This window comes from Denticeps clupeoides, chromosome 2 (genome assembly GCF_900700375.1).
Source record: "Denticeps clupeoides chromosome 2, fDenClu1.1, whole genome shotgun sequence".
In the NCBI taxonomy this organism is placed as follows: domain Eukaryota; kingdom Metazoa; phylum Chordata; class Actinopteri; order Clupeiformes; family Denticipitidae; genus Denticeps; species Denticeps clupeoides.
In genome coordinates, this window is record NC_041708.1 from 10,705,546 (window position 1) to 10,729,155 (window position 23,610).

At 42.4% G+C, this 23,610-nt stretch overlaps 1 protein-coding gene across 2 annotated transcripts in view; it reads left to right on the plus strand.

Annotated features, from left to right (window-relative positions):
• The window catches only part of ca10a (carbonic anhydrase Xa), a 135,128-nt gene that overhangs the window by 107,406 nt on the left and 4,112 nt on the right, over window positions 1–23,610 (plus strand). For both annotated transcript variants that reach the window (XM_028970716.1, XM_028970717.1), the window contains exons 5-9: window positions 11,714–11,899; window positions 19,019–19,114; window positions 20,513–20,585; window positions 21,876–22,030; window positions 23,000–23,174. In XM_028970716.1, coding sequence (XP_028826549.1) covers window positions 11,714–11,899; window positions 19,019–19,114; window positions 20,513–20,585; window positions 21,876–22,030; window positions 23,000–23,174 — 685 coding nt within the window. The remainder of the gene's footprint in view (window positions 1–11,713; window positions 11,900–19,018; window positions 19,115–20,512; window positions 20,586–21,875; window positions 22,031–22,999; window positions 23,175–23,610) is intronic.

A 23,610-nucleotide genomic window follows, 5' to 3' on the forward strand; every position in this document is an offset into this window, starting at 1 on the left:
TGCCTTTTTTAATCAGGCTCCTCCCATGGCCATCACTGCGCCCTCGCACTCCATCATTTTGCATCCAGTGGCCTATGTTGTCGCGTGTAAGGTAAAAAAATTCCGACAGGTACGTTTGCCTGGTTTATCAGGAAGAAGATGCCGAGACACCATGAGTCACTTCCCATCATGCCTCCTTCCTTTGACCCACTGCTGACTGTGTGAAGTGAATCCGCTCCACCAGCGGAAGAGCCTAGAGAGGATAGTAAGGACAGCTGAGAAGATCATCAGAGTTTCTCTACCCTCCACAAAGGACATTTACCAAACACTCTGCATCCGGACAGACTCCACACACTCCTCGTGTGCACACTTCACACTCTTACCATCTGGAAAAAAGGGTATCAAAGCATTCGGGCCCTCCCTGCTAGACTATGCAACAGGCCATCAGACGCCTGAACATTCAGGAACTTTTCTCTTTGGACTGACAGAAATAGAAAATATTATCTATTATTGCGCTGTTCCATTTTGCACAGGGGTATTTGCACTTTTGGACCTTCAGTACTCATTTCTCTAGTTTAGTGCTGTGTAGTTTAGTCTGTCTTCATGTTTTGTTTGTCTTAAGTCTCATTCTTGCACTGCCTGTGTCCCGAGTTCGCATTTTATCTAGCCCGCTTTGTCTATGTTGCATACATGCACTTTATGTCAATATGTAACTCTGTTTAAATGTTACATATAGCACCAGGTTCCAAAGAAACGTTATCTCGTTGTTTCGTTTCACTGTGTACTGTCTAATAATTAAAATAAAGCTCACTTGAACTTAAACTTGAAACCCCTCTAAGCAAACCATGAACCAAGCACGAATCACTCCATTCCATTATTCATGTGCCTTCATCAGCTTAAAACTGGGTTGGGTAAGACAAGCTGAGTGAGAATAAGGATTTCTTTTTTTGTATCTCAAACCGTATCTTATAGTGGGATTCCAGAGGAATGAATCTAAAATTGACTGTCAAGCACAGAAAGAGAATAAAGTTATTATATAGAGGTTTAGATATCCCTTCAGCGGCGCCTTATGACGTAACTACATGACGCAAGTGTAAGAGGAAGCTTGAAGAAAGCTTCTCAGTGATCTGTTTTGTTGTGCACTGGTAATGAAAGGCTTTGCCTTCTGACGTCTCAGGCCAGTGTGTGAAGCAAAAAAATGGGAGGCAAATTAGGGGAGACCAGATATGAGGAGGATGCGTTTTCCTACTTGAGTCCTGATTCCTCTCAAGGCTTCTTCCCAACATTGTTCATTCCCACTTTGAGCGCCGTACCTATTTAGGGCCAATGTACATTGTAAAAAGCTCTTCATAATTAAGGATTGGTTGTTTGATTGACTTGTAGTAAGACTTGAAAACACAAAAGGTTCCAATGGTAGACTGTGGGCCTGAACAAACCTACAATAAAATTTAAGGAAGGCCTGTCATCATGGTAATTACATACAGTTGGGGAAATAATTATTGGATCCCCTGAAAAATGTGTAAATTTGCCCACTTACAAAGAACAGATTAGTCTAGATTTTCAGAAAGTAGGTTTATTTTAACAGTGAAAGAACAATAAAAAAAAAAAGTTCTAAATGAATTTGCATTAATCAGCGAGCTTTCTGGCTCCCAGTTGTATTTTATACAGGTAAGGAGCTGACATTGAAAAGTGTTGTGTTCAGATGAGTCCAAGATTGATGGCATCAACTCGCCATGATTGGAGGAGGAGGAGGAATGCTGCCCGTGACCCAAAGAACGCCAACCCCACTGTCAAACAGGGAGGAGGAAACGTTGGTGGTGTTTTTCTGCCAAGGGGACAGGACAACTGCACTGCATCAAAGGAAGGATGGGTGGGGCCGTGTACCCATGAAGGAGGGTATTCTCGCCGAAGATTTGATAAGATGATCCTTTACTTGTGGGACTAATAAAAAAAATCATCTCATCAAATCTTGGGAAAGAACCTCCTTCCTGCAAAGAGGAGTGGGACAAAATCCACCGTGAGAAATGTGCAAACCTTGTTCTGTTCTGTCACTGTTCAAATAAAATCCTAGAATTGGAATTTTAACGCGCTAATCACAGTGCGGGAACACTACTGAGGGTGTCGGCCTTATTGGCGGTGACTGCGATTTAATGCCGCTGGCCTGTGCATCTGTATTAAATTGCGGCCCGTGTTCATACTCAACGTCAGGATGTTGACTGAAGGGCTTGCGCTGAAGTGCTCGGAATAAGCGCCTCGGGGGGTCATGCAGATCCCGCCATTGTTGACGATGCCTGACCAAATTTCTTATGAAATCAAGAGGCCAGGAAGGAGCTTTGCTTAAAGGGTTTTTCTTTTCTCACCGTAATTCAGTTTTTTTTGTTTTTTTTTTAATTTTCATATTATATCCCAAATTATATGCCCACAACGCCCCTCGTCACCTGCTGTTGTAATTGATTGTTCCACACACCTTGCACAGGGGGAATATTTTATTGTTTCATTTGCCACCAGCAGCGGTGGCAGCGGTGGCCGCAGCGTCCTGCGCCTCCCTCCCGAGCTGGCACGGCAGTGACACAGCAGGACCAGATGGTGTTCTGGGGGGGAGGAAGGCGTTCCAAAGTGCTGTTTGAAGGTGCTGACGGTGGTGAAAGCCCAGACAGCAGACGGGTTCCGCAAAAAGGCCTCGGCGGAGCAGACGTCTCGCCCAGGTTTTACGCTTCATAAACAGGCGAGCCCCGGCTGCACAGTGTCACTCAGTGGAGGGAAACCGTGGCTCAGACTGCGCGGGATGCAGAGAATTTCGGTGAAACAAGCCGGACTCAGTATATCTCCGTATTCCGCTGCAGTAATTGCATTTGACAGAAACCGTGGAAATCAGAAAAATGCTTCACATTGTGGTCGGTTCAGCAGGTGGAAATGAGCGAAGATGGGGGAGAAAAAGAGTCAAGTACATTATTATCAATATCTCTGTGGTGTCTATCTGCTATGAAATATTCATAATAGCACCTGAAGTACCTCTGAGCTATTTGCCTTCTCTGCCTCGTCTGCCTCTGAGCTAAACGTTGGCAGAAGCCTGAAGAATTCATTGAAGTGCCTTCGAGGTGCTTCTTCTTTATGGCTTGTGAAGCTTCTGCTGCTTTCGTTTGAAATGAAGGGACAGAAATTGTTCCCAAAACTGCACTTCCCAAGCCGTCCCATTGTAGCTTCCACTTGAACAGAATAAATTAGTCCAGTATCAAGTCTCCTTTCTTCTCCTTGGAATATTATATAAAGAGCATGATGTTACAAAAAGACACTATTTTATGAGGTTAATAAAGAACTTTATGTCACAAGGACGTTTAAATAAATTTTTCTTGCCTTGCATTGTCTATACCAGTGGACCGTGGCCCAGGAAGCTGTTGGCTACACGGGCGCCAGTGCTGGGTCATTGCTGAGGCTGGGAAACAGCGCCTGACAACATTGAGACCACATCGCAAGCCACGCCTACTATACAAAGCAAAAATGGCGTAACGCCATTTTCATTTCTCCAGTCGCCCAAACAATTTCAGATTTAACGGGTGCTTGGTTTCAGACCAGCAACATTGTGGTGTTTGTTAGGAGGAAATACTTCTGAGGGTACATCGCTTTGCACTAACAAGGAATTATGCTTGATTTACATTTAAATAAACTAAAGAAAACATATATGGAGTAGGGTTTGTCAGCCCTGCACAGCTTAGATCTTTCCATGTTCCACCAAACCTGAGGGTTAGGGTCAAGGAGGATGAGTGTTAAGGATGAGTGTCCACCAGGACCAGGGATTTCTGACCCCTTCATAGCCATATATAGTCATTTTTTTCAATTGTATCAGTATTATCGTTGGACTGGAGTAATTCATTAAGAATGGGCGTGGAACCGGTGCTGTCTCCGACGCATTTGAGAGTCTGAGGTGCGTGGGATAAGGATAAACGACGTGGAGTGTGTTCTGCTACTGAACTACTCGGGATAAGCCCTACTTACACTACAAACAAATGCAAATACTATCTTCTCCGGGTTTGTTTTTCACGGCAGGGCATAACATTTTCACTCATTATCCTTCGCATCCAAACCACAGTAAATCACTGATGGGGAGTTTGGAAGAAAAGCACCGCCCTCCAGTATACTGCAGTATAGATCTTCTCAGGCTACTCCGTGGTACCTGAACGTTATTTGTGCATGGGGCGCCTGGAAAAGGTCCTGGAGTGGGCAGTTTGCGTGGGGACGTGCTTAAAATGTCAAGCCATGTTGTTTTTTTTCGGGAGCCCCAGGAGTTCCTTAAATTTTAATGCCTTTACGGAACAGAGAAGCAACTAGACAAACAAGAATCTCTACCACCTTTTATTAACATGGCCAGGTTTGAGAACCGTTGTTGTGGACATAACACTCCTGTTTCATCCTGTTTTGACTATTGAATCCTTTCAAAGTGTTATTGTTTAATAGTGGCTATAAACTTAAATACTTAAAAAAAAATTGTTGTTAACATTATTGTTCTTTCTTTTTTTTTGGTTTTAAGATAGAGGTGTGAACCGTCACTGGTCTCTTGATTAAACTGTCAGAAGTTCGATTCAGTATCTCAATGCATTACGATGCATCCCATCAATTTTTTACATCTACTTCACATTATGCTTTTGAATATGTCGATGAGATGAGAGGATTTTGTGCTGTTGCCAGAAGATTGCCAAGCAATGTTATTATGATATATTTGTCCACATCCGCATCACGATGCATCAATTGTGAGATTAATTTCCACTCCCTTAGTTATAACTAATACAAGTCTTTGATCACAATTGGAATTTTTGACTCAAATGTGATCAGTTTGTTTAACAGTACAAAAGTAAAAAATGTGGACACACTTATTCTGTGGCGGTTATGGAGAGTAAGATAAAGGCTGTGTTGAAGAATCCAATGCAAGAAACATATTTAGTATTTTTGCATAAGGAGACAATGAAGTATGTTTGATGAATCCGTTTTTTTCAAAGTCGCCTCTTTTTACCGTCATGGCTGCTTCGGTCATCATTGTTATATTGTCATCATCAAAAGCCACTTCATGAGATGCTCATTAACATGAGTGAATGATAAGAAAGAGTTCAGCATAAACCTTCAGGACTGTTGGAAACCCTCCCTGTTGTCTAACTGGTGGAGAGAAGCCAAGAGTGTGAAATGCTGCCATCACAGCAAAAGCTTCATGCTGTGAAGAGGCTCAAATGTTCAACTTTTTACCCTGTTAGCTGTTTTTGTTTATTACATAACCTCATGTGTGTTGTTTTACAGTCCTGTGTCCTCAGGAGTGTGTGTGTGTGTGTGTGTGTGTGTGTGTGTGTGTGTGTGTGTGTGTGTGTGTGTGTGTGTGTGTGTGTGTGTGTGTGTGTGTGAAAAATATATGTAACCATCTCTGTAATGTTTTGTGACAGTGAAATTCATAGGAAAGGTCACAAATCTCCTAGTAAATACTATGTGAATCTTTGTAAAAGAAAACAATTTCTAAAATTTCTAAATGGCTAAAAGCCTTTGGGACTGAAGTCTGTGTTTTTCAAAACCTCCAAAGGGGCTATCGCATGTGGGTTTTTAAGAGCCAAGACCTGCCCACCAACAGCCCTTTATTCTCTCTCCGCTGCTCTTTTTCATTTCTCTTTTAGCCTCCTGCCTGACGGAAGCTCTGTCAGTCATTTCCGTGATTAGAATTGACCTGTGTAGCCGCTCTGTGGGGGGAAAAACATTGCATTAACAATGGCAGCAGGATTGGTGTGCTAGATGTTTAGATGGGAGATCTATGTAACCGGAATCCATGTGGACTCCCCTCTTTGGAGTCAGCTTTCACAATCTTGCAAGTTATGCCATTAAAATCTTGCCCCCCCCACACCATCAGAAAAGTTTACTCTCTGACTGAAAGTAATCTTTAAATCCTGGCATTGGAGCTGTATTTAGCATCTGATCAGTCTGAAAATGAGTCCGTATCGAGGTTCTGCGAGGCCATGCGGCCACCACTCATTACTCCAGGGGTTGTCAGAGCCGCACTCGGCTTGGCGCTTATTGAAATCAGATTGCTCTGCACCCACTGGCCGGCAAAGCCTGTGCTGATATTGGCATTAGTGACGATTCCCTGAGCCATTCGACGGGAAAACTCTTTATTCTCAATGTGAGGAGGCTGCAGGGCTACTGAATCACCCAGGCAGCAAGAATCATTAGGCCATATCTGCAGGGAAGTGTAAAACTACACTGCCTCGGCAACTGGGTGTCGCCATTTGAACACAGTGTACATGTGAACACCAGAAATGAGTCTTCTGAATTGGCCCTTAAATTCTAGTGTCTGTCTTTATGCTGGGATTGTCTCTGGCAATATAAATTGTTGCATTAAATTGTAAAATTATTTAAAATGGAATCACAGTGATGAACTGTGCCATAATAAAACTTAAAGCAGATTATATGTAGAAGTGAAAGGGATAATTGTCATTGTGATAAAATGAAATGAAATGTGTCCCCACCATTTATCCCATCACCCATTGTGAGCAGTGAATAATAATAAGAATAAAGTGAAGTGATTGTCACTTCACTTGCACACAGTGAAATTTGTCCACTGCATTGAACCCATCATCCTGAGTGAGCAGTGGGCAGCCATGCAGTGAGTGGGGACGGTGCTTTGCTCAGTTGTACCTCAGTGGTACCTTGGTGTATCAGGATTCAAATCAGCAACCTTCTGATTACGGGGCCGCTTCCTTAACCACTAGGCAACCTCTGCCCCTTAGTGGGCAGCCATGGTGGTCTTGTGCCCAAGAGAGCAGACATCACTGAGGTACAATAGAGCAGCCTTTCTCAAACTGGAGGTCCAAAATATCATTTAATCAGGGGCATGGCCATTTGCACTTGCCACCCTTGAAATCTTATTGGCCACCCTGCCTGGCCACCTCCACCAGAGCTGTAAATCAGTTTGTTCAGTTAGAGAAGCGATTCAAATTTTGAAGCCTCCTTGGCTGAATAAACAGTTTTTTTGTAATATGTAGTGTTTATTGACTTGCATATTGACTAAGTTGATAAGTTGTGTAGAGTTAGTATAGCGCTGCTAATTTAGGTTGACCAGATTTCTTCTTTCCCTGAACATGTCCGGCTGGGTTTTAAGACTTGTCTGGGTTTTTGAGGTGATTAAACATTTATCATGTCATGAGCTTACTACACACATATTCGATGTTGTAATAATAATAACCCCGGCCACCCCTTACACATTCTGTGCCCCTGCCTGAGCCCTCCAACATAAAAAGGCTAGACACACTCCTGTATTGATTGGGGTCACCGGATAATTGTGAAAAGATTTATCTTTAAAAAAATTACATTTGGATTTTGATTAAATCAATTTCAAGTAGTTTTAAACACGATTGATCTTTCCCGGCAGCAGCTGTAGCATGTTTACTAGCTTTTGAATAGATGAAAATGGGAGCATTGCCTTTACAGGGCAAGCAACCAAGCTCCAGAATTGGGACATCAGGAGGTTTCTCAATGTGAATCACCTGAAAGCTTAATAGCATCAGCACCATCACCAGAGAAGCATAGTGGGTAACACACTCGCCTATGAACCAGAAGACCCAGGTTCAAACCCCACTAACAACTATTGTGTCTCTGAGCAAGACACTTAACCCTAAGTTACTCCAGGGGGACTGTCCCTGTAAATACTGATTGTAAGTCGCTTTGGATAAGGGCGTCTGGAAAAATGCTGTAAATGTAAATGAAAATCTTGGGGGTTGACACTCAAAAAGGTTGAAAACACACAACTGTCTTCTAGCAGGAGGAGCCAAGGACAGGCTGGCTGATATACAATCAAAGACAGGTAACACACATCAGGGTAACCAATCAAACTACAAAGATCAAATGTTCAGAGGGCAGAAGTGCCCGTCCCAATGGAACCTAATTTGTAAAAAGAATGTTTGCTTGGTATGACACAAGGTGTTGACACACATTTCTGTGTGTGTGTGTATAAAAAGTTTGAAGGATTATATCAGATTCTGGTCTTTGCCATTGGCTTCATTTTAATTTGGGGTCACTTGACAAGACAAGAGAATCTCTCCAGCTACTAAATTAAATACAGTAGCAAATTACCATATTGACCCAAATAGAAGATAAGACATATTTAGTCTCCTATTTAAGGCAATATTAGCTTTATACGTGGTCCAAGTAACACAATGAATCTGGTCCTTATATTTCAAACCCCTTGCTGTTTGACACTGTAGAACAGGACTTCTTATTATTTTTCTCTGAGAGATCGAAAAAGAAACCAGCATCACTATGATGGGACTGAACGAGAAGAGAGTGAATCCAAAGACATCAAAGCGAAGGATTATTTATTAATGGAAGAGGTAGAGCGCGGCTCCGGCCCTGTGCAGCTCTCCTCGTCTTCAGACCCCATTTGTTTTCTTTTCTTTTTGAGCAATATTTCATTTTGACACTTTAAATAGGACTCACGGTGGCTCGGGAGTCACCAAACTGCTCCACCAGCTCCTTGACAAACAAGTCGCAGCGCCGCTGGATATTAATTTGACATCTGAAAGGATCCAAGCTCGTACCATCGCTCTTTGTGAGGAGACCAGCGAAGCTTCGAGAGGCTGATATTTTATTCATCATCACCATCACGACTCTTTCACCTTAATGAAAGAACACAAATCTTGTCATTTCATCAAGCGCGTTACGGCTTTTTACCTTGAGCCACTGCTCGCAGCGGGGAGCCTGAAACCATATTAAAAAGCGTTCACGCTTACCCAAACCCACAGAGGCTTGCTGGGAAGTCTGGAGAGTCAACGACCTTGCGCTGCTTCGTAATCACCAGTGGGGGCTGATAGGGTGGTGTCGTCAATTCTGCTGGATTTGTTATAGTGGGAGACCGGTGAACTAGATCTGGTTTTGTTTTTCCCGGTCACATAGGTCATTAGGTAAGAACAATCCCGCTTTTAAAGCACAGAGAACCAGCCGGATGCAATGAGCTGTGGCTGAATCATCTGCTTTACATAAGTCCTGGAGAACCGCATGGTATTGAGTAGAGTTAAATGCCTTCCCCTGGTCAGTAGGGTCTCATGTTTAAATCTCCAAATATGCAGGTTTCAACAACCCCGTCATTGTACATGTGTACACGATGGTCAAAACCCCACCCATGAATTCACATACACATGTACAATGCATGAACTGTACAGAATTTGGAGGTAATCTGAGTATGAATGTAGGTTGTAAAGGATGTCACACTTTATACAGTTTAGTCCAGTGGTTGAAGGGTACATTTTGACTTTCAGTAAATCGAATGTATTATCACAACCTGGTACGTTTAGGTTTTGCGTACATCACTGCGATGGAGTAGGTATGCGCTTTGACAAACATATTAGCAAATCAGTTTTTTTTGTGAACGGCGACCTGGGGGCTGTTCCACAAAGCTGAATTTATCAGTTTGCTTAAACTTGGACAGTCATGACTGCATACGTTAAGGACAGTCATGACTCTCATACTTATCAACCCTGATTTGTATGAGCTCTAGATGGGTCGGTCTGACTTCTCACTGACTTTACTACAGTGAGTTTGGAGTGTGGAGCACTGAGCGAATAATAATTGCGGCAAATGAACACTGGGGCACTAGGAGCTGGGAATGAACGAAGAGGGGAACTGGGAACCACTGCGGTAAATGCTTAAAACTTGAAAATGGGTGCAATCCAGTAGTGATTTTTTAAGAAGCATCAACATTTTTACCTTTCAACATATGAAGCCACCCCAAAGACATAAAAACATCAGATCTCTGCAAAAGCATAGCCATAGCTCACCTGTCTAATTTCATCAGGAATATCAGCCGTCTCTGCCATGATTGAAAAAACGACGGTAGCCAGAGTGGGCCTCTAGCAAGCTGACATGACTGTCAAGTCGCATTTTCAGATCTCATCAAACATTGCAGAAACCTTCTCACTCCAGTCGAATTAATATATATATATACACACACACACACACACACACATTTCTTGATATTAAGAGTGTGTCTTGGTTTGTTTAATGAGGGAGCCGTACAGAGAGTAAATGGTCGAGCCCCAGCGGTAATTAGAATCGTTGTCAGAGCAGCGCAGGGTGTTATACATAAAATTGTCACATTAAGAAATTAAAAGGCAGTAAGGCATTGCGCTCGTGCTTTTTTTATTTATTATTACAAATTATGTGGTAGGGAATGGGGGAGCTCACTCTTTTTTTCTTTTTTTTTTCTTTGGTTTATATTAAGATGGAGCATCTATCACTATGATACAATATGCTACCGCTTCAGTGCATCTTACATATGGGTTTGGACGGTAGATTTATGTTGTGTGAAACTTCGTTAGGTTGAGGGCTTGTGTGCTGGGGAGCATAGCCATTTTACATGTTTCATTTTACGTGAAAATGTACTCATTTTATCATAGTTTTTTCATCTGACACCCATGTATCCAAAGCAACTTATAGGAGTGAAAAGCATAAGGTTGAGACGGAGATCTCAACAGATGGATTTCTCAAGAAAAGATGCAAATAACTAAATAAATAAAGTGAAAATGTGCATTTTTGGTTGCAGCTAGATTTGAATTATTAAGCATCTAGATAATAATTATTCATAATGCACTAATATTACAATATAATATCCATTACAATATTAGTATAATTAGAGTTTGTAATGCTATACAGCAATATGACATAATACAACAATGTTATGAGTGTATATAATATATATAATATACAAGCTTTTAATGCTGTACACAATGCTGCTACTAAAATATGACTAGACTTTGGACAATGAACATGTTTTAAGTGCATCTCCAGATCTATAATCCCTTTAAGCACCTGAACGCTTTTCTTTGCTCTACCTTTCTTCACTTTCAAAGTCGCTTCCCTCCTTCTACCAGCTCCGCCTCTCCCCTCCCACCCCCTCTCTAATCATTGATTTTTCAGGGGTTCTATAAAATATTTACGATGTGTGGGCAGACCTCCTTCTCCGGGAATCTGGAGAGGGAAAATCATTTTGAAGGCAACTGGTAAAAAAAAAAAAAAAAAAAAAGGGGGGGGGGGTGTTGCTGAGATAAGAGGCCTAGAAGTATGTGTGGAATATCAACAACTCACTTTGAAACCGTTCCTACATAAAACTTAATAAATTTAATTAACCCGCCATTTTCAGACGCCATTTGTGGACTATTTGAATGGTCAAATGCTTATTCTTTTTCCCTTCTCTTTAAACATTAACATTCTGAAGTTTCTCAAGGAATACAATAGTAACATAGTGTAGATTGTAACTACAGCCCTCAAGGCACATGTTTAAATAAGTAGTGTTTGCGAGAGCATCAAAAGGGAGGACCCCAAAAGATACAGATAAGCAAGCAGTGCTTTCTTGTTTTATATAATTATCCAAATCCTAAGGACACCTTTGACCTCACACTAGCGACGGACCCCACACTTAATGCACATCTGTCTCATCAACCATTCAGTTGCAGAATATGGTCTCAGTCCCTGTACTGATTTGCCGTCATAAATGGACCTTTAAAACCATTCCACAATTCGGCTTCTGCGTTTCATTATTCCGATTTGTTTTTCCATGCGACCCATCTGTCTTATATAGAGAATTTAATGCTGTAGCTGCATTGTTTTGTCAATACCTTTGCAGAAATTGTCCTGAAATTGTCTCACCAGAATCCTTTGAGGTGGATAACCCAGTATCTGCCCTGAACTCTGCGCCTCTCATCTCTCTTCTCCTCAGGTGGGAGGGACTATGTACAACACCGGCCGCCATGTTTCCCTCCGATTGGACAAGGAACACTTGGTGAACGTCTCAGGAGGCCCGATGACGTATAGCCATCGTCTGGAAGAGATAAGGTTACACTTTGGCAGCGAGGACAGCCAGGGTTCTGAACACCTCCTCAATGGCCAGGCCTTCTCTGGGGAGGTATGTGAAAATGGCTCAGGCCCTTTTTCATTCTCTTGTCTGTTTCTTTCTCATGCTTGTTCTTCACCGCCAAAAAGGGCCAGACTGATAGAGGACACTTGGGCATTTGGCTGCAGCTCTCTCTGAACTTGGTTAAAGCATTCACTATGTCAGTGTCCTCTAGTGATTCAGGGGCCAGAGTAATGACCATGTCAGTCATGTGACATCTTTGTCCCAAACTGGCAAAACAGATTTGAATGAGCTGAAATGGTACGACTCTAATGGAAGTTTGATGAAGAATCCTGCATTTATAGATAAGGATAAAGAAATTGTTTTAAGAGACAGTGTCTGCTAGTTCTGTATGGAAGTGTGTGTGTGTGTGTGTGTGTGTGTGTGTGTGTGTGTGTGTGTGTGTGTGTGTGTGTGTGTGTGTGTGTGTGGATGCGTTGTTGTAGCCAGGAGCAGTGAGATCGTGACGTGAATGGTCTCAGATTTCATCAAAAAGTTTCAGGATAACAAGGGCTGCTTTTAACCACATCTGTCAGTGCCTCTCCACAGTACTCTCACGATAAAGACGAGCGAGGCGACCTGTGCAGAATTGTGACGAGCGCCGATCTAGAGTGATGTCGAATTCAAAGGAATTCTGGATCGTTTGTAAAGGCCGAGGTCTCCTTATTGAAGGTTTTTTTGTGATTTGAGACATGTGAGATCAGTCTTTGTGACCACAGCTTTGTAGACTTGTATGGAAAGTTAAATTCTTTTTAAATATGAAATATATTCATTATTTATTTCCGGTCCTTCCATTACACTGTATGATTACAGCATTAGTTACATTTAAGGTATTTTGCTCTTAACCAGAATGACCCTAATGAGTTTAATTAACAAAAAGAAACAAAGCACGATGGCCGAAAAACACACACAGACAAAAGCAGGACACGCAGCATACATGAGGTAGAGGCGTGACAGGGGGGTGAGGGAGGGCACCAACATATGCCTGCCTCCTAACTACACTAGATTACAGCCACGTGAGGAAATCCCTCCCAGACGGCAGGAGGGTTCCCCAGCCACCTTCTCCGCCTCTTGTCCTCTCTTGGTGCACGGCCCCACCCCTCCTCAGGTACTAGGCATCCGGACATCGGGCCCACACTGATCCTTTCGGTTCCTCTTCGTGTGTCATCCTCGTCTGGCTCCACCTACCAAAATTCCACAGACCAAATCTTGGGCAGTGGTGGCCTAGCGGTTAAGGAAGCGGCCCTGTAATCAGAAGGTTGCTGGTTCGAATCCCGATCCGCCAAGGTGCCACTGAGGTGCCACTGAGCAAAGCACCGTCCCCACACACTGCTCCCCGGGCGCCTGTCATGGCTGCTCACTGCTCACTCAGGGTGATGGGTTAAATGCAGAGGGCAAATTTCACTGTGTGCATCGTGTGCTGTGCTGCTGTGTATCACATGTGACAATCACTTCACTTTCATCTCTCAGGGGCTTGATGCAGCGAAGCTGCTCGAACTCGGTGAGGTCCACTTCTCACTGGTCGGTCACCCACTACCTTCAGAACTCCGACACCATGGAGGGGTAAACACCTCTGGTGGTGGCAAGTTGGAATGATTCCTAGTATGTGCTTTCAGACCTAATTGGAATTGGAACATACAGGAAGGGTCTTTATAATTGAATGACCAGAGAACTAGAAGCGCATGCCTTTTTCGTGTTTTATTGGTATTTGCAGGTCGGCTTCAATACAAAATAAAATTCCTTGCACTTCCGAAAGCCCGGCCGTGACTGGAAGGTTTTGGAATGTAAATTGAATGAAATGAGTTTGGAGACGTGTACGCCCTTGAGAATGTGAACAAAGAGAGCAAATATTAAAACCTAAAAAGCCGAACACCCCCCCCCCCCCCCCCCCCCTCCCCAGGTAGGCCTTTAGCATTCAGAGCCGCATTAGAATTCTGCTAAATCCACGGCCGATGACGGCCTCCCTCCATCAGTCAAAGTGTGCATCTCCCATCATTCCTGCTCTCCTCAATCACTAATAACCAGAAGTTTGAGCGTCGGGCGCCTGACTGTAAACAAAGTCATTGCTCAGAAAAGCCATGACAACCCCTCAAAGCTAATTTCTGCTTCATTTGGTTCTCCCTGGCAAGATTTCTGAAAATGAAACACCTTTCGACAAATGGAATGCTAAAATATGCAAGGTTGTGATTCCAGGAGCCTCGCTCAGGTTTCCGTGCAACCACGCACGCATTTCGGCCTCCACGGGGATGAAGGGTATCATCAGCTCTGCGGCGCACCAGAAGAATGCACCACAAATCAGATATAACTGCAGGCATGCGGCTTAATATTGTGTAATTATTTTTCAGCGGCCCCTTTTCACTCAGAGGTCGCAACTGTAAGATGAAACGAAACCCAGCCTTAAATCGCAAGCGGCTACTTTTGGTATGGTTTTGTTTCGTTTCTGATCTTATTTGTGTGTTTTTATATTTAGTATGTAAATTTATTTTTAACTGCCTACAGAAATTGAACTTTTTTTTCATTTTCCGCTGTTGAGTACATTCTGAGGCCTTCATGAAATGTAGATTGAGCTCAAGTAAATGAATTGAGCAAATTGAAGAAATTCCTTACAAAAAGTTATTTGGGTATTCACTTCCGCTCCAAAATTTACATTTTAATCACTTTCTTTATGAATATCCTGTGTACACCCCAATGTAATTAGCATGGCACACTGCAAGCGTGTGAGGCATTATGAATTCATATCTGCTTAAGCTCCGATAGGGGCAGCAATTCAGGAGTGTTGAATGAAATAGGATAATGTCCTTGTGTGACAGCAACATTTGTGCGGTTAAATCACTCACAGTGTCCTCAGAAGTGGAACATAATGAGTCAACTGAACAGCTAACACTTGTGTAGCCCTGATAATGCTGGGATCACATCCCAGCTGAGTCTCTCCTGAACTGGTTCATTGGAAAGGAGCTGATTATTAGATGCCGGTGACCGGCAATCTCTTATGTCGTGTTCATTACATAGTGAATGCAATATTAGGGCCACACGGTGGTGGGGCGCCATAGGCTCACACCTCCAAATTAGTATGCTTTTTGATCAGAATATACAGTTCAAATTGTTTTATTGCAGTCTCATTTTTACATCACAAAACTTGCATTTTACCTGGAGTGTGTTCATTTTTTATAGCCACTGAATATAAACCGAGTAACTTAATATTTATGAATTTCTGAAGTGTGTAGTCAAAAGAATGCTTATCACAGAGATATTAAATTGAACGGGAGTGAATATACATACCCAGGGTATACTGAAATACATAAGAGTAAAGTGATTGTTCAACCATCCCCAGCGTCTCTATTTCTCTCGCTCTGTCAGTCTCACTGCATCGCTGGTTGGTCATGCATCCAAGCCATTTTACTCGAGGGGACTTGAAAACACTTGACGGAGCATAGGTATATTATTAATCAAATACTATGTACATTTCATAGAAACTCGCTTTAATGAAACTCATTTCAATGAAACTCACTTTAAAGGTGTCCCGGTTAGCGACCATAGGCTGATGCCTTTCTGCTGCTGTACACAGCTTTTCAGAGACCCACCTTAATCGGACCTTAAAATTGGAGCAGCCCCACGACTGACAGCTGTCAGACACGCTACTCCTCCGCTCTTCTTTCTGGGTTAAACCAACGCCTGTCAATAAACTTCTCTCTTTGTTTATGTAAATCCTGCACAAGCCTAACACCAGTGAACAAGCCCCACACTTACAAAATAAAAAGCCCAAGATTAAAGTCTGCATTGAAAATGTCTCTTAAGGGACTCAAAAGAAGATTCTATATAATAAAGGCTTTTATGGAACAGAATTTCCCTTCACAACCGAAATTAAGGTGTTAATAGCAATCGCAACATGCAAAATTCTCCACCCTTAATTGGTGCCTCGGTGCTATTTTGGTGTGGGATCATTCTCAGCAACATTAACACTATATTTTGGATGTTGCCACATCAGAGTGAGTGCTCTATCCTGCCAGCAACCAACATGCACACAGAAACTGACCACTGGCGAAGGGATGAAAGAAGGCGGTTGATGACTATGGTCTCTACACATGCAGCGTATATCTAAAGTGGCTGAGATGATCTTGTGTTTGACATTTGTGGAGGCTTTTTAAGTCTCATCCAGACAAGAGCGAGAGAAAGAAAGAGAGCTTAGCTCTACCTCCAAACAACAGCGGCTTTGAGCTGCCCGTCCCTCTTGTAATCAAATGGAATTGGTTTTTGCGTTTCTGCTCCCTGCCTGCCTGTTTGTTTGCTTTATGAGCGAACGCTCGGAGAGCTGTCCTCCCCGCCGCCGCGCAGTTCCACACCACCACTTTTCATCAGGCCTGTTAGCACTGTCCACCCCTGTTCCGCCTATCGACTTGCTGTCTTCATATTTCTCACCGTCCTCGGCCAGGGCTGGCCGTCACTCATGGAGCAGCTTGCTAGTGATTGCAGGCAGGAGGTGGTTTCTTTTTTTTTCTAAGGGGGACGCTGTCTTTCCCACTGAATGCGAGTGTATGTGTTTGTGTGTGTGAAATAGAGGGACACACACAGACATTGCTTGTAAGCAAAGGCCTTCTGATACATGATTGATACTGTATCAGTGTTCATCAATGACTCCCATTATCAATGACTTTCCAAGCTTCCATCTGTATGTGTGTGTGTGTGTGTGTGTGTGTGTGTGTGTGTGTGTGTGTGTGTGTGTGTGTGTGTGTGTGTGCTACAACCCCCAGCCTTGGCTCTCCTCTATTCATTATTGTGTGGTGTGTGCACATCTCTCTGCCCTTTGGCATGGCTCATGGCACCTCAGAAGCAGAAGCCCACCCCTGCAGTACAGATTATGCTATTTGCTGCCGAGGGACTCTGGGAATGGCCCAAGATGCATTTCACCTTCCAAAAAAAAATAAAAATCTAATCAAATCTCCATTCCCTCTGTAATCACTTCCTCCACACTTGATTAAGTTTATAGACGATCTGTCGCTCTGTGCTTCCCTCTTCTTTTGCATATTTCATAATTAGTATGAGCCAGGGTTTGTTTCTTTATTTATTTTTATTTAGCATGCTTGTGATGGCCCTGAGCTATTTTGGACAAAAAGATCAGGAAATCAATTGCCCTGGTGGGTCTCCTTCTACTCGGTTTTCAAAGTCAGTCTTAACTTGCACGTGAATGTAAAGTATATGAAAAACATGCATGTTTTATTGTCATCCTACACCAGCACCAGCCTAAGTCTTGAAAATAGTCTCCTTGGATCCAATTAGGTGCATTACTACTGGAGAAAACCGCCCCTGTTAAATTCAAAGCAAACATTTTCCACTGACCTCCATGGATCTTTATGTCAGGAAAGGTTATAAATAATGCATCCAATAAGTCATAAACAGTGGCATTGACAGTATAACTATAATAAGCTCATTGGTATTTAAAATTGTCAAGCCCAAAGAAATGATGGGGATGCCGCGGACACAGAATGTTTCATTTTCTTATGTCACCAACATGGCTGAATCCTCAGGCCCTAAAGGAAATATCTCCAACCGAATGCCATGGACTGGACTGGATCTATCTTGATTTAAAATGATCCATCTTCTCCCTGACCCTGATATGGATAAGCAGGTTATTTAAAAAGATGACTGGCCTGATTTGTCTAAATATAAAATACAAATAGGAATGCTTTTCATATCTTAGAATTCGAGGAAGGGAAATAGACCTAGATAGATGAGACACGCTATCTTTTCACATCTCTGATAGGGCCTTGTCACAGCCATCAGCTTTATCAGCATGTTAGGGACAGATATTACACCAGGTACACTGACAGACCAGCCAGGACTTTTTGGTCTTTGTCGTGGGGTGAAAAGGCCACGTCTATGGAGCTATACAGCAGTTTTGGCCGCTATCCCTGTAATTGGGTCCTTCAGGATGGGAATTGTCACAGCTCTTCTCTCTTTAAACCATCCTAAACTGGTGCTGTACATTTTGCCCTCCCCACCCCAGCCGCCTCCATCTCTTGGGCGACTTCCCTAACAGTTTTATAACTGATGGCCTGGTCTTGATATCAGTCATGTTTGGTGACATAATGCCACAGGCAGTGCCAGCTCACGGTTGAGGTATTACACTAAAGAACCGTATGGTCTCCAGGGTATTTAGAGGAGAAAAGAATGGCTTTCAGAATGGTCCCCATGATTTTTTGCCTTCCTTGGCTTTGTAGGCCAACAACAGTATTTTAAATCTGTTGCAGGCAAAGACAGGACACCAGTGGAGGTAGCGTAGCAGTGGATTGGTATGGGAGAATTCGGGGTTACAGTAGTGTAGTTTGGAGATGTCCAGGGATTGTACAAGTATCTGAGCAGCCTATGTCGATAAAAATCGATGAATCCTTCAAATGTTGTAGAGAAAGAATCAAAGATTGGCAATGTGGGATGAGTAGGAGTGGGAATTGTTGGTTGTGTGCAGTGATTGAAATAGAGCTTGGTGAATTGGCCAGGATCCTGGTGTGGGGAGTAATCAGCAGGGATGAATAGTTTCAGATGATGAGCTGCCATCCAGGATGAGATGTCAGGCAGGCAAGCCGAGATCTTGGAGGACACTTGTTCATCTGATGGCAGATGAATTTTGGGTGTCATTTGCAGGACATGACCAAATTTAGTTGTTTATCAGGTTCATCGTATCTGTGTTGTCTCAACAGCCAATCATTAATTATTCATATACTGGATGAGTTGTCTAGATGTCAGGGGGCATAGTGAATTGTTTTTATTGTTTTTATCAGACATATTTTGTGCTGATGTCAGTGCACATGGTGGGAGACCAACTGTGTACCATTTTTATTGTTGTTTAAAGCAAAGACATAATATATATAATTACAATATTAATATAATTTATATATTATACTATCCTAAAACAACATGCATGGTGTGGATGTTACATGTAAGATACTTATATTTACTCCCAAAGCAGTCAGGTTTTGAATTTTTTTATAGGATTATAGTGGCAGAACTAAACTGCTGTTTAATGTGCAAGTGAATAGCAGTAAAGAGGGGGTTTTTACATGGTTGAATTATTATACTTATTTCCAAATGTGTTTGAATGCTAGTAAAAGCAGTAACACCATGCATAATTTTTTTCAGGTCCAACTCATTCACTACAACCATGAGCTGTACACCAACTATACAGAAGCAGCAAAAAGTCCAAATGGATTAGTGGTTGTGTCGATATTCATGAAGGTGAGTCCATGAAATTCTGACTTACATTCATACTCTGACTATAACAAAAAGCTATTTTGTATATAGAGTGGTAATAAATAGATGTAGGGCTGCACAATTAATGAAAAAATGTCAATTAAATATTTTTAATTTAGATTAGATTAACCTTTTTGTCTGATGGGTGTGATTAATCCTTTGCCATTTTTAAGAACAAGACCTAATTTTCACTGATTAGGTTTGGGCTCATGTGGTACAGACCAATATGATCAGCATCAAATTTTTTAACATGATTAATACTGCATGGAAGACCATATAGCTTGCAACTTACATAAATGTTACAAAGAGTCAGTATGTTCAGAATTAGGAGCGGAGAATGTCTAAGTGTGAAAACTTTACCAAACTGTGGGAAACCGAGTCTCATAAGTCCATCAGTGAAGAGTCCCAATCCTCACTGTGACACTGTGCCAGAGGCTCACATAGAAGTTCAAACGATACAGCGCTCTGCCCTGAATGTCAAAACACGTGTGCACTGGATTTGTGAGTATTCAACCCGGCAGAGTTAACCCCCCCGTCTCTCTCTTCTCAACCATCTGTGGGCTTCCCATCATGGCAGACAGGAAGGGCCCCCCTCCTGGGTGTAAGTAGTGCGAAGTGACACCAGAGTTCCCTATCAGCAAGGGCAAAAAGCTCACATATCAGAATCATGGAGACATCAGAAAGACACAGCTCGGGGACAGGAGTCTGACATTTTTTTAAGATAGAAAGGGGCAGAACAAGAGTCTTTGAGATAAGAGTGACATCTGGTAATATTTCTGGCAAGATGCAGAGATACGCTTTTGCGGAACAGTCGTGTCAAACTGTTTTTTTCCCTCCGTTCTATCTTCCAGTCTAATTATTTCTTGGAAGAGAGTGGGTGAAGACAGCCCCAGGTGTTTTTCTTTTCCAAGAAAATGTCCATAAATGCGGAACACTTTCAAGCCGTAGAGTGTCATAGCCAACGCAAGGGAAGTCAAAGGTGAAGCGCATCTCTTTTTAATCATTCCAACTCCTCAGACGCATAAAGCGACTAAAAGGGAAGTGCGTTTGGAGGACAGGAAGGATTCAGGAAAGCCCGGCTGTTAAACACTTTCCTCAGTCTCCGGCGTTGGCTGCTACAGAAACAGCAGCTTTGAAAATGTTGCTGAGTGGTATTAGTCACATATGAGGGCCTAATGGCAGAAGTCACAAAGTTGTCAAGCAAAGTGCCAATGTCCTTGGGCCTTTATCAGACAGTGCAACCTCAGATTCAACCTCAAGCTTGGCGGAAGAAAGTGACAGGACCTAGTCCAGACACAGCTATGTGTTCTCATGTTTTTCTCTCCTCTCTCTTCACCCCGTCTCTATCTGTGCTTCACCTTTTGTTTTTCCTTCTCATTGCAGATAGCCGAAACCTCAAATTCGTTTCTGAACCGTATGTTGAACAGAGATACCATCACAAGAATAACATACAAGAGTGAGTACAGCCTACAGCATGAATGGGATTATGCACCCGAATGCGATTTGATGAAAGGAAGACTCTGGTGTTAAGATGTCCAAAACCCGAGAGGTTTATGAGGAGCAAGGTACCCATTTTGGGAGGGTCTGACTACAATTTTTCACCCATGACCACCCGACACAGTGAGCTTGGTGGATGCGCTGGTATAACTAGCTGTTGTGTCACCCAGGCGCAGGTGCTTAAACGAAAAAACTGTATTGTAATGAAGGACAAAAAAAAAACACACACACACACTTCTCCTACACGTACCAGACAGTCTAGAGTCACCCCGACTCCAGACGAGACCCGACACAGTAAAACCACTGGCGCGGCCTGCTAGGGGTCTGCCCTGCGGCCGCACCAGCAAGCAACCATTTATTTTTCACAATGCGGCACACCAAATCCCAGTGCCGAACCTTTCTCCATCCAAACTCAAATTATTTATGTCCCTAAAGAGTTCAGCTTCGACGGAAGTATACGGTTCTTGTGGTGGCCTAGTGGTGGCCTAGCGATTAAGGAAGCGGACTCATAGCTGAAGGGTTGCGGGTTCAATTCCCAAACTGTCAAGTTTCCACAGAGGTCTCCTTGCGTAAGGTAACGTCCCCACACTCTGCTACCTGGGAACCTTTCATGGCCACTGCTCACTAACGGTGTTTCTGTGTGAGAAGCTGGACTGTGATGGGACGTCAGACTGTCACTGCCATATATTATTATATTATATTATATTATATTATATTATATTATATTATATTATATTATATTATATTATATTATATTATATTATATTATATTATATTGTGGGTTTGTTACTGGAGGACTTTGAACTCATGCACAACAGCAGATCACAAGCTGATGCACGAGTCAAGGAAATGTTGAAGTACGCTTCAAATGAGTGACAAGAGTGGAGAAGTCTCCTAGACTCCAGGTGGTGGGTTGGCCAAATTTGATTCATATTTGGTAGACACACTGTATGTTAACATTATTTAACATTTAATGTGGATAGTAGTTGTAAGGACAAGATTGAATTCACAAGATTGAATTGCCCGATGGATCACCCTCTACACTCCATAAACCTCCGGCTCACAATCTGCAGCCCAGATTTTTAAAAATAAGTCTCAAGACCACTGGGGTTCCAAATAGGTCCCCTATTATTATGTCTTCAATTATTAGCCTGTTGATGAAATAGTTACAAATTACGCCTGGTTGGAATGGAAAGTGTAATTGAGTGTGAAAGACATCTGCGCTCACACTTCCCTGTCTCTTTTGCAGATGATGCATACTTACTTACAGGGCTAAATATAGAGGAGGTTTACCCAGAAACCTCTAGTTTCATCACGTACGAAGGGTCCATGACTATACCTCCGTGCTTTGAGACTGCCACTTGGATCCTGATGAACAAGCCCATATACGTGACTCGGATGCAGGTGAACATAATGCACGATCAGTTAAAAACCGGGAGAACATTTTTTGACTTTTTAGAATCATGTTTAAAGAACATTCACAAAATCAGGTGCTAACTGCTTTCTCCTTTATTAATAATATGAATATTCAGTTTCGAAAAAAAAAAAACATATTCAGTAGTCCTTCGAAGATTAGAAATTGCTCAGAATCTCCAAAACATTGATTATTAAAGACATTTAAATGTGCTTGACGTGACTCATTCATAGAGCACATTGAAGAGGTGGGTAGAATGCACTACATTTGCCCATTTTCATGAAACTAAGGAACATTTCTGTATCTTCTGATTTCCATAATTGACTTCACTGTTAGAAATGTTTGTGTGTGTGTGTGTGTGTGTGTGTGTGTGTGTGTCATCTGCACTCAAACATGATTCCTAGCTGCCCAAAGCAATCAAACACCAATGTTTGTCAAGTCAGTGGGAGGGCTTGCCATTTCACAAAACCAAGCTTAGCTGCGGGGTGCCTTCCATAATCTCCTTGGCAGGTTGAGTGATTTTGGGCCTGGTGCGCCTGGTCTCGCCACATCACGAAAAAGCTGAGATCCATCTATTTTGACAAGTCAACTTATCAATGTATGGGTAATACTGGAAAACATGAATCATATTAAATTAAAAAGTAGTCTACCCACCTCTGATTGTATCTTTGCTGCTCATTTTTCACTGCATTTTTTCATGACATTTTAGTAAGTAAATAAATATATTTTTAAATGCTGACCCAGAAAAATGAAAGCAATTTAACAATTTAGACAACTGTGGCATGTCCATGTTAATCGATATAGCAAGCATAGACATGAATTACTGAATGTTCTTGTATATTGGAATGAAGATAAATGGAGAGGATGAAGAGCATAGCTAAGCAGCGTGGAATTATCACTTTTATTATATTGAAAGTGAAATGTGATTGTAATGTCCTCCCTTGGGCCCACTGTTGCAGATGCACTCAATGCGTTTGCTGAGTCAGAACCAGCCATCGCAGATCTTCCTGAGCATGAGCGACAACGTGCGCCCGGTGCAGCCTCTCAACAACCGCTGCATCCGAACCAACATCAACTTCAGCATGCAGGGCAAGGACTGCCCCAACAACAGGGCGCAGAAACTCCAGTACCGAGGTTAGTGTGGTCTCACGCACAGTTTTGGGACACTTGCAAGGCCCAGATTGGCTAGATAAAACCTCATCGAAGGGCATGAATTCACGTGTGACATAACATGTGCATGTTGATGATGGGATTGATGTTAACTTAGTCAAGCAACTAACCACAACCCATATACAGCAGATATCTGTGTGGGCTTACACTACCAGTCAAAAGTTTGGACAAAACTGAAGACACCGGATTATGAAATAACACAAGTGGGGTTATGAAATAAACTACAAATAAATAAAATAGCAATCTATGCAAAAACATTTCAGGCTTTCCAAATCAGGGAGCTTCTGCTGTGATGGCAGAATTTTACACTCTTGGCTTCTCTCCACCAACTTAAGTTAGACAATAGGGATGGTTTTCCAGCGGTCCTGAAAACTTGTGCTGATTATGTAATTTCTTATCA